This window comes from Cyprinus carpio, chromosome B1 (assembly GCF_018340385.1).
Source record: "Cyprinus carpio isolate SPL01 chromosome B1, ASM1834038v1, whole genome shotgun sequence".
NCBI classification, from domain to species: Eukaryota; Metazoa; Chordata; class Actinopteri; order Cypriniformes; family Cyprinidae; genus Cyprinus; species Cyprinus carpio.
The window spans coordinates 19,749,008-19,763,705 of record NC_056597.1 but is presented as its reverse complement, the minus strand read 5'-3'; the positions used below and the strand labels follow the sequence as shown (position 1 = coordinate 19,763,705).

Here is a 14,698-nt window from a genome sequence, read left to right as displayed (position 1 = left end):
TATCGAGTTCATTATCAAAGGCGATTCATCTTCAATAATGAACTCGATCAACCACAATGACTCACTTATTAACAGTGACTTGCTGACACATACTGCCCATTTTAATTTCACATTTAAAGTATCTTTTGATTTTTTTTTTTTTTTTTTTTTTTTTTTTTTTTTTTTTAATAATTAATTTCTTATAATTTCAAATGAGAATTCAACATTTTATGTCTTGTATATCAAAACATTATTCATGCATTTGTAACTGCAGGTTAAATGCATTCTTGTCCTGCACTAAACGGTCTAAATGCCACATCCGATTAAGCTTCTGCATTTCCTCTGCATTGAAAAGATGAGTTTGTTGATACAGATTTGCCTGGTTACAGCCCAAATGTCTTATTATTCTAAATTACTGATTCCTTTAATTAAAAACAACTAGTTTGAGATTAACAGGCCTATCCCAGAGGTGTCAAACTCAGTTACTGGAGGGCCGTAGCCTGCAGAGTTTAGTTCTAACCCTGCTCCAGCACACATATCATGTAGTTTTCAAATAAGCCCAAATGATTAGATTAGCTGGATCAGGTGTGTTTAATTAGGGTTATATCTAAACTGTGCAGGACTGTGGGCCTCCAGGAACTGAGTTTGACACACTTGGTCCCATTTTTGCCTCCCTCCCACTGTTAAAATGTAACTAAGTAATTTTTACTCTGAGTAAATTTTAAATGAGCTACTTTTTAATTTTACTTGAGTAGATTTTTAGACTGGTAATTTTACTTGTACTTAAGTAAAATTTCATTAATGTAATGGTACTTTTACTTGAGTAGAATATTTTTGTACTCTTTCAACCTCTGAATGAGACAGACAAACAATTCAGCATTGCATAGGATGTATTCAGTTACTACACTACAGTAATTTACAGGCAGTTATTGAATAGTTTTAATGCTGTTAAATGTTCGTAAAAAATGCTTATATTTTATTAGTATCTTAATGTGTGCAAAAATACTGCAGAATCTTTTTTTTTTTTTTTTTTAGATTTTACATAACTTTCTATTTTTTCCTGAATCTTGCTATTCATTTCCATGTTTAAATTTCTGAATGACCTTCAAAGACCCACTCTAAATGCATTAATTATTTTATGATAATTTTTATATTATTTATTTATTTATTTATTGTCAGTAGATTTCACTGTCTTCCAATCTATCATTGGCAATCTGAACAATCTGTTCAACTGCTTTTAGTATCAGAACATCAGTGTCATCGTTTGTGTCAATCTCATTATGGTAGTTCTTCACTGGGAAGATCTGACTCATTGGCACACCTACTTTGGCACTGCACAACTCCATCTGGACAGGAACAGAATGTTAGGTCAGAAAATTGTGCATAGCTATTAGACAAAACCTGATCAACGTGTGGAATATGCAAAAGTATATATTTATTATATCACATACCTTCTCTTTGATCTTTTTGCTTTTGTAGATCTTCCTAAGATCATTTTTGACCTGAGGACATGCTTCATCCACTTTAGTCATGACAATCACTTGAGGAATCCCTACAGCAAATGCACAGACAGAGTGGAGGTTCTATAACAAGTTTTTTTTTTTCTCTCTCTCTCAAATCTACGGAAGCGTTTGTTGAAAGGCATGTTTATATCCACATAATTGAACCACATACATTTTCTAGATCTTAATATACTGTAAACAATCAATTGGAAATGCTGAGACTTGCGCCTTAATGCACTTGGCATTAAAATGCAATCTGTTGTCCACTTATGCACTGGAGGGAAAAAAAAGTATCACACAAACCAATCTCACTAAACACCCACTCTTATATGTAATGTCAGTTTTACCCTTTTCACTGATTCTCTGGCGGATGATCCTCAACTTGTCAATAAGACGATCATCTGTGAATTGGACTGTATCCGCAGCTATAACGTAAACCAGGCAGAAACACTGGTCCGAGAGGTTGGGCTCACAGTTGTATTGTTGATCATTATACCTGAGTGCCTGCTCCTGGTTGAACTAAGATTGGAAATTCAGCAAAATATGTTTAATGTCACATAGAACACACATATATTTAAATGTCATTTTCACAATTAATGTAGTGCTTTATTACTTTATAGCCATCCTTGACATGTCCATACAAAGCATTAATGATATCTTCTGTTTGCGACCCAGCCAATACATCAGGTTCCAAGCCCATGATGTCCTTGAAGACAAAGGGCAATTTTTTTCCCCCACTTCTGATGGAGAATCCTTTGAGCTACAAATCAAGACCAAATATATTTGTTAACAGTTTTGAAGAAATCCTCATACGATTAGCTAAAATGCTTTCAGGGCACAAGAGTGTGAAGGATTGCAGACTTACTATTTGTGTGAAACTATGACTGTAACCATCAGATGCATTAACTAGTGCTCTAGAGGTGATCCGTCCTTGAAAGGCACTATCGACTGAGTTAATAAAGCTGGACTTTCCTGCTCCAATTTGTCCAGCTACCAGAATCTTGACATGGTTTACATCTGGATGACTCATAGAGAAGTTTTTCAGGTTTTCTTTTAAGGCTTCTTTTTGTCTGTCAAAACAGTGAACTATATAACATCAGTGAAAGCTGATTTATTACACAGTACAGTATGTGGCACAATGGAGTCTTATTTGGAATAGCTTATAACTACAATACACTTTTGTGCACTGAGGTTTTAGATAATTTAGCCCTGAATTGTGTACATTTCTTTATTTCACCATTGTTTATATAAGCAAATATGCACTTTTTGGAATTTGACCACAGTAAATATCTACACTTCTATAAGTTGAAATAAAGAAAATATGAGAATCTGTCATGTATTTGGGCCAGACTGTTATATTTGGTGAAAAAGGAAAAATAACAATGTCAGGTCAAAATTATGTTATGACAATAATGGCCATAGATGGCTGAAGTACCTGCTGTATAAGCATTCTTTATTCTTCACTAGACGATATACTTTTAAATATTTAAAGTGTTCATTTGCAAAAACAGATAACTCCATTTTTAACAGTTCTCAGGAATAATGCTTTTTCATTGTGCATTCCAATTAATTTCAATCAAATTGCAGTCGGGTTATTTTAATTAAGCTAAAAAAAAAACAGCTAACTAACACAATAAAGCACAATGAAAACATGATAACATAATAAAAACATGATTTTTGAAAAAAAAAAAAAAAATAAACAAAAAAAAAAAAACAGAGTTATCTGTTTTTGCAAATAAACTCTACATTTATCAATATTTAGACAGCATCCAGCTATTATATAACAAATTGTGGTCCTTATTAAGAAACAAATAATTAGTTGATAAATTAGCTAGATATATGAGATATTGCATAGAGAGATGTGTATTTTATAAGGAAATACAATTCTTAGTTTATATTTGCACAGATCAATATTCTGCAGAGATCAATATTCTGAACTGATCCATCGTTTATGTACATGTAACTTACCCCCAGGAAAAATCCCTCCATGGTTTATCCAGTTCTGTGAAAAAACATATGGGTAAATTACGTTTGGTGTGTGCATGTATGATTTGTTTATAAATAGTAAAAAAAAAAAAAAAAAAAAAAAAACCTTTAGCATAGGGAACACATATTCACTTTGAACTAATTTGCTGCTTATTAACAGTTAGTAAGGTAGTTGTTAAGTTTAGGAATTGGGGGGATTAAGGGATCTGTACTATTGTCATACAGAATAAGGAATTAACATTCACCTAATAAATAGGCTAATAATAAACTACCAATATGCTTGTAGTATGCATGCTAATAAGCAACTATAGTTAATAGTGAGAATTGGACTTTAAAAAAAGTGTTACCAAAAATAAACAAACAAACAAATAATAATAAAATCATATGGAAGAAGGAATCACTCACCTTTTGGTTGTTGCTGCCACTGCTGCATTAGTTTTTCATCTGGTTTTGTGAAAAACAATCCCATGTCGTTTTTTCTTATGTTTATATCAGCTCTTTTCTGGAACACAGTTGACTTGTATCTAACTCAAAGCAATCAAGTCTGCGCCACAGCTGTTTTATATATTAATTTACTTTCAGTTTTGCATGCTATATTTGTCACAAACATACACACACAATGAAACCCCGATCCAGAAACAGGAGCTCTTCATAACAAGTCCATAAACTTGGGCTGCATTTCCCGGAAAAAGAAACTGAAAGTCAGTTGGATGTAAAGGCTATTTTTTTTTATTTATTTTTTTTAAATCATTTTTAAAAAATTATTATTACTTTTTTTTATTCAAATGCTTTTTGAACAACAACAAAAAGCCTTTCATAACACAAAGACTTACATAGAAAGACTGAGATTAAACTCAATTTAATTTCACACTCTCTATGCAGCATATCACATGATATATAGGGATATAAACAGAAAACAAACAAACAAAGAAAAAGCAAAAGTAGGCTTTTACAATATAGGCCCATAACAGAAATCCTCTAATAAATGATACAAATACCTTGCTTTGGGACTTTTCATGTCTCATTATTATTGGTGTGACGAGACACTTATCCCACGAGAAGAGATGAGACTCGAGACTGGGTTCATGAGAATGAGACGAGACTAGATTTTCAGACTTTTGTAAAGAAATCCTCAATGATGAAATATATAGGGAAAAATAGTCTTTTATTCAACTGAAAAACACAAAATGCATAAAAATGTAGGTGCATTTTTAAATCAACTAGTACTTTATGGATTTTAGAATATTTTTTAATGTGTTTTTTGAAGTGATAAACAACATGTAAACACTACAGGTTTTGCCACAAACTCAGCTGACAGGCAAGTAATTGCACAAAAATTATAAACAGTATAAATAAAAATAAATAATAAAGTACACAAATATCCCTTTAAAGTGGAAGTGAAGCAATCAGTCAAGTTTATTATTTAGTAAACTGATTTCCACTTTAATAATAATAATAATAATAATAATAATTATGTTAATTTTTTTAATAATGTTCCATATATTTAAATTTATATATATATATATATATATATATATATATATATATATATATATATATATATATATATATATATATAATAAACACTATTAATGTATCTATTTAAAAGAATAAAGCAGTGTTTCCCATACTGGGGGGTGCAGTATAGTTAGGGCCCTATGAAATCCATTTTATTTTTTCCTAAGTTTTGTTTTATTTTTTTCCAAATTCTTTTTTTTTTTTTACCATTTTAATTGTTCTGTAATGTTTTTTTTTTTCATTAAATTTTTTAGAATTCTCCTTTTTTATGGTTAAATTAAATTGTATTCATTAAAAAACATGTCTAATTAATTAAAATCATGAAACGTATACATTTTCACATCAATTAATTAAAAGTTTAACAAAAAATACGCTTAGGGAAATATGAAATGTTTTATTTTTTTCTCACTATATGTTTATTTTTTTTTTATTGTTACCAAATTCTGTGTTTTAGCATGTCTAATTATTTGAATGTATAAACATCTTAATTTATTTATTATTTTTTTTCTTAAAGTAGCTTTATGAATTTTTTCCCCCCTCAGAAATTCTGTGTTGTTTATTTACATTGTTCTGGTTATCAAATGAAGGCATGAAACATTCATTTAATATATAATTTATCTTTTAATTACTAAAAATTAAGCAAACTTAATTTTTTGGCAAACAAAGGGGATTTCCTATTTAAATTAAAAACATGGAAGAAATGTAATGTGTGATTAATCTTTAAAAAATAAAGTTTGTTTCATTTTAGTTGTAGTAGAAGTAGCTAGTAGGCTATGTCTATTCTACTGAAAAATATTACCGGACTTTTATTTTGATGGGTTGCCGCGAATACCTTTACAGTTCTGTGTATGTGATATGACGCTAGTTTTACTCAAACCAAATGGTAAAAAGCTCATTTCATAAGTTTTGGAGATGTTGTTCATGTGTTTCTGTCCTAATTTATTGAGACGACAGACGCTGAAATCACCGCGAGAGTCAGGCACGCTTCTGTGTGTAGTAAATGAAACCGCCCATCTGCGCCATTCATTAATAGAGACACACAGAACTTGCAGGATTCATATGTAAACTTTTGCGGCTTTATATTTACAGATACATATCGTGATTTGATTTAAGTGTAATAAACTACTTTTGATTGATTAACTGATTAATTAATTCAATGTTTGACAAATTCCGTGACATTCCACGTTAAACTGTGAATTCTGTGACTGGATAAAGACTACACTGTGTAATTTTACTACTTATCATGCGTCCACTTGCCTGATGTGAACATGAATTATCTTACATACCACCACTGGTGAAAGATCCAGTGTAATGCAAATATATTTAAATGGTCTGGGCAAGAATATTGTCACGTTCTCGCTAGACAGTCAGATCTCGCGAGACACATCGGATCCAAATATATTAGAAATTCCTCTTTTTAAAAACTACTAATCAATAGAAGAGAAACAGTAGTAACATTTTGTTTATTAGCACTTATGTTTGTCTGTGTCTCAAACTCGGTGGTGCAATCCAACCTCAAAAAACAGGCTAGTGGATGTGTAGTTGTGGACTATATGCCAAATTCTTTTTTCTTTTTGATTGATTGATTGATCTTCTCTTTGTATCCTTAATTTATTATGTGATATATCCTATAGCGTGTAATATGAAAACTACGTGTAAACTCAGGGTTTATAAGTATTTCAGTTTAGGTATATACAAGTCTTTCAGGATATAGATGTTCAGATAATCTTTTCTTAAAGGGGGAATGAATGTTTAAAGTCAAGTTAAATTTAGCCTTCACATCCAACTGACTTTCAGTTTCTTTTTCCGGGAAATGCTGCCCGAGTACATTGATTTGTTATAAGGAGCTCGTGTTTCTGGATGGGGTTTCCTTGTGCCTGAAAGTATGTGACAAAAATAGTGTGCAAAACAGGAAGTAAATTTATATATAGTACAAATGGTTGTGGTGCAGTTACTTTTCGCCTACTGTTTTTCAAATACTATGAATTCAGATATAGTCCTACTACTCTTTTGCCATACTTTATTTTATACTTTTATTTCAACTTTAAATTTGATTTTAGATAGCGTTTTGCCGATAGACGAAAGATCAATGGCAAGAGATCTTTGGGTTAAGTACCTCCCCCAAAGGCTGCTGGAGGACCCTGAACAAACCTCCTATTGAGAAAAGAACTGTGGATTTGCAGTGGAGGATTGTGCATAATAGCCACAAACAGTCACAGAAAACATCCTGACCCACAGGCAGGGGAGGGTTGGGCTTTGTTTTGTTTTTTTTTGTTTTTTTTTAACTGTGTGAGGTTACAGCCAGGGCTGGATTGGTAATCGGGCATACCAAGCATTCTCCCGGTGGGCCGATGCACCTAAGAGGCCAACAGAAGGTTTTTTATTTATTTTTTTGCAGAGGAACATCACGTAGGGACAGTGAGCAGCCAGTGGCCCATTGGTTTGTCTCCTGTATTGACAGTGTAAACATCCAATCACAATGCTCTAGACGGAGCGATTAAGTATTTTGCTCCGCATATATAAAGATCCTTCACCCCAACTTCTTCCTCGTTGGCTTTTCCCATGTTTTCACAGCAGCTTTATCAAGAACAGGCTTGCTCTGCGGTGAGTGATGCAAGCCAAAGTGCCAGGCAGAAGGAGAAGAAGAGAGTGGTTGAATCTGTAAAGTGCTTGATAAGGACTCTCAGTGGAGGCAGGCATCTAACCTATCCTAATGTGTGTGTGCACCATGAATGTAGAATACGGAAACACTTTTTCAAACGTATTTTAAAATGTACATTTTTCCCCCACGATTTTTTGGCCAAGTACAGACAGTGTATTCACAGAGGTTTCCATGGGCCAATGCGAATAAAGCTAGATTAAAAAAAAAATCTATATTGTCGGACCAGATGTTTTATTCTTATCCAAAACAAGATGTGATATGAGTGTGATACATAGGCTACATACTTACACTACCAGTCAATATTATTTAAACAGTAAGAAAGATCCAATAGAAAGATCTAAAGATCAGCATTTTCTGAAATATATAGCATTTGTAACATTATACATATAAAAGACTGGAGTCAATATAGATAGAAATATATTTCAGTTAAATGCTATTCTTCTGAACTTTCTATTCAACAAAGAAACCTGAAAAAATTCTAATCAGCTGTTTTAACACAATAATAATAATAATAATAATAATAATAATAATAATAATAATAATAATAATAATAATAATAATAATAATAATAAATGTTTTTTGAGAAGCAAATCAGAATATTTGAATGATTTCTGAAGGATCATCGCAGTATTTATTTAAATTTTATGATGTATTCAGGTTTGAATCATGTATTTATCATAGTAAAAATATTTTACAATATTACTGCTTTTGCTGTATTTTGGATTAAATAAATGCAGGCTTGGTGAGCAAACTTTTGACTGGTGAGTGTATGTGTATATGTATATATATATATATATATATATATATATATATATATATATATATATATATATATATATATATATATATATATATATATATATATATCAAAGTGGTGGTGGGCGGCCCGGATCAAAAAATGCCAGGGCCGATTTTTTTTTTTTTTTTCCCAGTCCAGCCCTGGTTACAGCCATTATTTTATAAATTGGAGGAGTGGTGTGAAACACTTGGGGAGGTTTTTACACCTGCAATGTTTATTTATGGCCCAAGTACAGTAGAAGTAGAAGGGAAAGTAATGTTTTATTAAATTATCTATTTGGGCAAGCTAAGATGGCTATATGATTGTCAAGAAAAAGTAAATTGAATGATAGGGGCTCAATTGATGTTATTTAAATTTTAAAGGGGTTAATAAAATCTTGCATTAAGCATAGTTGTTACAAGTTGGTAAATAATTTGCAGATGTTCAACCACAAATGGGGAGTAAACCAGTGTATTTGTGAAGCTGACATTGATGATTGTTTAAACATTTATATCTGAGTAATTTTAATACACAGGAAATCAAACATTTATGCCATGCAAAATTTGATATGCATAAAATTACATTTTGGCAGAAAATTGTTAGATTTGTTGATATACAATAAGATGAGTTCCTCTAAAATATTCCTAAAAATTAATGTTCAAAGTTAGCAGGTTTACAGTGTAACAGAACATAAGATTAACAGTGCCAGTTTGTATTAGTGTCCTAGTTCAGTGTATATTTTTGGACTACATGTTTATCATTTATTAAATATTTTATTAAAGCTGGATCCTTACTCTTGAGAGAGAAAAAGCATTAATACGTCAGTGTATTTCAACACATCAGTTGATGCACTTAACTCTTAATACTGTGGTTCTTCAAACTCCAGCGTAAACTTGATTTGATGAGCTAAATTTAATAATTTCTGTTGATTGGGGACAACACTTAAAATTACTTAAAACAATGAAAATACTAATATAGAAAATTGTCTGGAATGTGTAGCAGGAAAAGGAGATTGTGTTATGTTGAAAGAGAAGGCTGGTGGAAAGTCGCATCATTAAATGAAACGCATTACATTTAAAATTTCATTGTGTTTCTTTACAATGACAACATCATCAGAAAATTGCATGTTACATCAATAAATTTAGCAAGCACTTTTTTCAACGTGTCTTACATTAAAAAAATAAAAATAAAAATCATATTCATAGTGAAGTAAGTCAGATTTATTAAAATAAAAGACTGGGAAACAAGCTACAGCAGAGGTGAAATGCAAAGAAGAAGAAAATTGAAAAGTTTCAACATGAGTTTCAAGATATTTGGTGAATTACATTTTAATTCAGATTCAGATTGTTCACATTGCTCCAGATACCCTGGCTGAACTCCACCTCTATGCAACAAACAATTAAATAGGATTTAGTCAGTCACTGCATTATTCCCATATTTATATAGTAATTTAATAGTTTTAATGTTATTAATGAGGGGAAGATGCTCATATTTAGTGAGCTAAAATTGTGCAGAATTGTGCAGAATTTGTTTTTTCTTGATTTTACAACTTTGCTTTTCTTATTTTTTTTCTGAATCTTTCTGTTAATTTCCAGGTTTAAATCAAATTTTGGACATTTTTGTCAGTAACTTTCACTATCCTTCAATCTATCATCAGCAAGTTGAACAATCTGTTCAAGTGCCTTTAGTATCAGAACATCAATGTCATCCTCCGTGTCAATCTCATCATGGTAGTTCTTCACTAGGAAGATGTTTGTCAGTGGCACATCCACTTTGGCACTGCATCTGGACAGAAACAGAATGTTAGATCAGAAGCTGATATAAATGAGAGCAGGCTGGGAAATTAGACATGGCTATTACACAAAATCAGATCAACATGGGTAATATATTACAGTAGGTTAAGTGTCACATGTATGTTTGTAGATGAATCATATACTGTACAGTACATTCTCCTTGATCTTCTTGCTACTGTAGATCTTCCTTAGATCATTTTTGATGAGTCCACATGCTTTATCCATGTGGAGTCATGACAACCACTTAAGGAATCCCTACAGCAAATGCAGAGAAACTGTAAAGGTCCTATAAGAATTTATTATTTATTTATTTTTTTCCTAAAGAAAATTGAGCTAATTTGTGGCAGTGTTTGTTGAAAAGTATGTATAACTGACCCACATACAGGTGCTTCTCAATAAATTAGAATGTTGTGGAAAAGTTAATTTATTTCAGTAATTCAACTCAAATTGTGAAACTCGTGTATTAAATAAATTCAGTGCACACAGACTGAAGTAGTTAATCAACTCAAAACACCTGCAAAAGTTTCCTGAGCCTTCAAAACAGTCTCTCAGTTTGGTTCACTAGGCTACACAATCATGGGGAAGACTGCTGATCTGACAGTTGTCCAGAAGACAATCATTGACAACCTTCACAAGGAGGGTAAGCCACAAACATTCATTGCCAAAGAAGCTGGCTGATCACAGAGTGCTGTATCCAAGCATGTTAACAGGAAGTTGAGTGGAAGGAAAAAGTGTGGAAGAAAAAGATGCACAACCAACTGAGAGAACTGAAGCCTTACGAGGATTGTCAAGCAAAATCAATTCAAGAATTTGAGTGAACTTCACAAGGAATGGACTGAGGCTGGGGTCAAGGCATCAAGAACCACAACCACAACGACGTGTCAAGGAATTTGGCTACAGTTGTCATATTCCTCTTGTTAAGCCACTCCTGAGGTGTCTTACCTGGGCTAAGGAGAAGAAGAACTGGACTGTTGCCCAGTGGTCCAAAGTCCTCTTTTCAGATGCGCGAAAGTTTTGTATTTCATTTGGAAACCAAGTTCCTAGAGTCTGGAGGAAGGGTGGAGAAGCTCATAGCCCAAGTTGCTTGAAGTCCAGTATTACGTTTCCACAGTCTGTAATGATTTGGGGTGCAATGTCATCTGCTGGTGTTGGTCCATTGTGTTTTTTGAAAACCAAAGTCACTGCATCCGTTTACCAAAATTTTTTGGAGCACTTCATGCTTCCTTTTGCTGACCAGCTTTCTAAAGATGCTGATTTCATTTTCCACCAGGATTTGGCACCTGCCCACACCAAGTATTGAGTACATGTACAGTAAATGAACATACTCTCCAGTGGGCCAACAATTCACTAAAAATGTTTTTTTTTTTTTTTTTTTATTGGTCTTATGAAGTATTCTAATTTGTTGAGATAGTGAATTGGTTGGTTTTTGTTAAATGTGAGCCCAAATCATCACAATTAAAAGAACCAAAGACTTCAGTCTGTGTGCATTGAATTTATTTAATACACAAGTTTCACAATTTGAGTTGAATTACTGGAATAAATTAACTTTTCCATGACATTCTAATTTATCGAGATGCACCTGTAAATTAATACAGTGAACACAAATACATTTTCAATGCAACTTTTTCTTTTTCTTTATCTCAGACATCCTAATTTGCAGTTGACCCATATGCTGCTGTTTGACTATTACTGTGGGCTACTAGTCTGTGCCATATATACCTGGGAAATCACAGTAGCCACTGGAATAGAGGTTCATTCAAAGACTCATTTTGCAACACTGAAGTTTATCTGCTGAAATAAGATGCACATGCTGGTCAAAGCCAAAGACTATGATACTCACAGCTAGATTCTGAATCCTGAATTTAAGATTATATTTATGCATTTAACAGGTGCTTTTATCCAAAGCATCTTACCTTAGAGAAACATAAGCAATTTGTCACACAGCCTACAATATTCATGGTGAGCAAAGACAGGTTTATTAGAAAGCTATACTGGGAAATGCAGAAATTATTTTTGTCAGTAGCTGTCAGTATCCTCCAATCTATCATTAGCAAGCTGAACAATCTGTTCAAGAGCCTTTAGTAACAGGACGTCAATGTCATCATCTGTGTTGATCTCATTGTGGTAGTTCTTCACAGGGAATATGTTTGTCAGTGGCACACCTACTTTAGCACTGCACAACTCCATCTGGACAGAAACAGAATGTGAGAAAATAAGAAAATCAGAAAAATAGACATGGCTATTAATCAGATCATCAATGGGCTATTATTAAAAAGTCACAGCAAGTGTCACATGTATGTCTTTGAATGATATAACACACCTTCTCCTTGATTTTCTTGCTAGTGAACATCTTCCTCAGATCTTTTTTGACCAGCGGACATACTTCATCCACTTTAGTCATGACAATCACTTGAGGAATCCCTACAGGAAATGTAAAGGCAGTGTAAAAGTTAAATATTTTTCTCAAAATTGAGCAAATGTGTGGCAGCATTTGTTGAAAGGTGTATAGATCTAGGCTACATAAATGATCCAGATACTGGGCCATGGGCAATGTAAATAATCAAGCTTGAGAGTTACATCATGCCCTTTTTGTACTTGCCATTAAAATGCAACTTGCTCTTTTCTTGCAACATTGTATGTGATGTTGTCCACTTACACAATGACAAAACATGTCACACAAACCCAACCCACTATCATTATACGGACTCCTCTCTCCAATGTAATGTAATGTAATGTATGTGAGTTCATGAGTGAAAATCATTTAGGGGGGCAATTTTACCCTTTTCACTGATTCTCTGGCGGATGATCTTCAGCTTGTCAAGAAGACAATCATCTGTGTATTGGACTGTATCCGCAGCTATAACGTAAACCAGGCAGAAAGACTGGTCGGAGAGGTTGGGGTCAGTTGAAATGCTGATCCTTATAAGTGAGTGCCTGCCCTTCATTGAACTAAGTTTGGAAATTCAGCAAAATGTTTTAAACAGCAGATATATTACACACATACAAATCTGTTATTTCAATTAATGTATAGGTTTGTTACTTTATAGCCATCCTTCACGTGGCCAAACACAGCATTGATGATGTCTTCTGTTTGCGGCCCTGCCGATACAGGAGATTCCAAGCCCATGGTGTCCTTGAAGATGAAGGGCAATGTTTTTCCCCCACTTCTGATGGAGAATCCTTTGAGCTGTAAATCATGACCAAACATGTTTGTGAACCGTTTTGAAGAAATCCTCATACAATTAGCCAAAATGCTTACAACGCCCAAGTGTGGGTCAACTGGACATTTCTGGGTCTTTTGTAAAAGACATGCAGCTATAGGTGGCAAATACCTACGTTTTGAGATAAAATCTGACCACTAGCATAAGAATAAACTAGTGCTCTAGAGGAGATCCGTCCTTGAAAGGCGCTATCAACTGAATTAATAAAGCTGGACTTTCCTCCTCCAATTGGTCCAGCTACCAGAATCTTGATGTCCTTTACATCTGGATGACTCGGAGAGAAGTTTTCCAGCTTTTCTTTTAGGTATTTCTTCTGTCTGTTAAAATAGAACACAGATGTTTTGTTATGTGGCACAATTGAGTCATATTGGCTATGTCTGGAATAGAATATCACCATACTTTGCTTAGTTTATTGAAATTATGTACCACTTATTTCCCACTAGAAGTAACAATACAGAGAATCATCATCCTGCACATACCTAACTTATATCTAAATGATCCACATGAAAACAATTATTTTCCCCCTCAAGCTATGCACCTGAACAATACATTCTTCATCTCTAAATAGATTGTTTGCACATTCATAATTCTTATAATAATGAATAATTCTTGCACGTTCATTATTGGATTTTTTATCACCATGTTATTTTTTTATTTTATTTTATTGTGTATTTTCTTTATTATTATTATTCTTATACAGTATATGTAACTTACCCCCAGTCAAATGTCCTCCATGGTTGATCAAGTTCTTTGGAAATATATGTAGGTCATATATAGCAGTTAACAACATTTATAGAATAGCATGTCTGTCTGAATATATATGTGTGTATAGATATTTAAAAATAAAACATGTGGTAGAAAGATCCTCTAACCTGGATTTGGTGGTGGTGGTGATGATAGCCATTGCACCGGTGTTGACTCTGATGATCCCATTTTTTTTCTCTTCAATATATTTATATCAGCTCTATCCTGGAACACAGCTGATTTGTCTCAGCTGAAGCTACTAAAATCAGACCCACACCAGAACCGTTGTATATTTGTATCAGTTTCAATTTTACTTTCATTTTTGCAAGCCTTATGTAAAGTTTGCATGCTTTGATGTCTCCATTAGGCACAAAAATTTGTTTTAAATGACATACAGTGCACTTGTTTTGTGTGTGTTGCAGCCTTATGCTAACATGCTTTACATTATTTTTTCCCTCTTCAGTCTACACTCCATACCCCATAATAAAGTTAAAACCAAAGCATATAGTCATCCA

At 33.2% G+C, this 14,698-nt stretch overlaps 1 protein-coding gene and 1 pseudogene across 1 annotated transcript; both read right to left on the bottom strand.

Moving 5' to 3' along the window:
- Positions 1–1,013: 1,013 nt before the first annotated feature.
- On the bottom strand, positions 1,014–4,033 carry LOC109082175 (interferon-induced protein 44-like). Its single transcript, XM_019097093.2, has 7 exons — positions 3,873–4,033; positions 3,450–3,483; positions 2,347–2,551; positions 2,095–2,241; positions 1,829–2,000; positions 1,431–1,531; positions 1,014–1,325 (listed from the first exon to the last, which is right to left on the bottom strand). The coding sequence occupies exons 1-7, from the start codon at positions 3,934–3,936 to the stop codon at positions 1,155–1,157; spliced, it is 894 nt and encodes a 297-aa protein (XP_018952638.1). The 5' UTR covers positions 3,937–4,033; the 3' UTR covers positions 1,014–1,154.
- Positions 4,034–11,982: 7,949 nt separating this feature from the next.
- Positions 11,983–14,470, bottom strand: LOC109082183 (annotated as a pseudogene).
- Between the last annotated feature and the right edge of the window lie 228 nt (positions 14,471–14,698).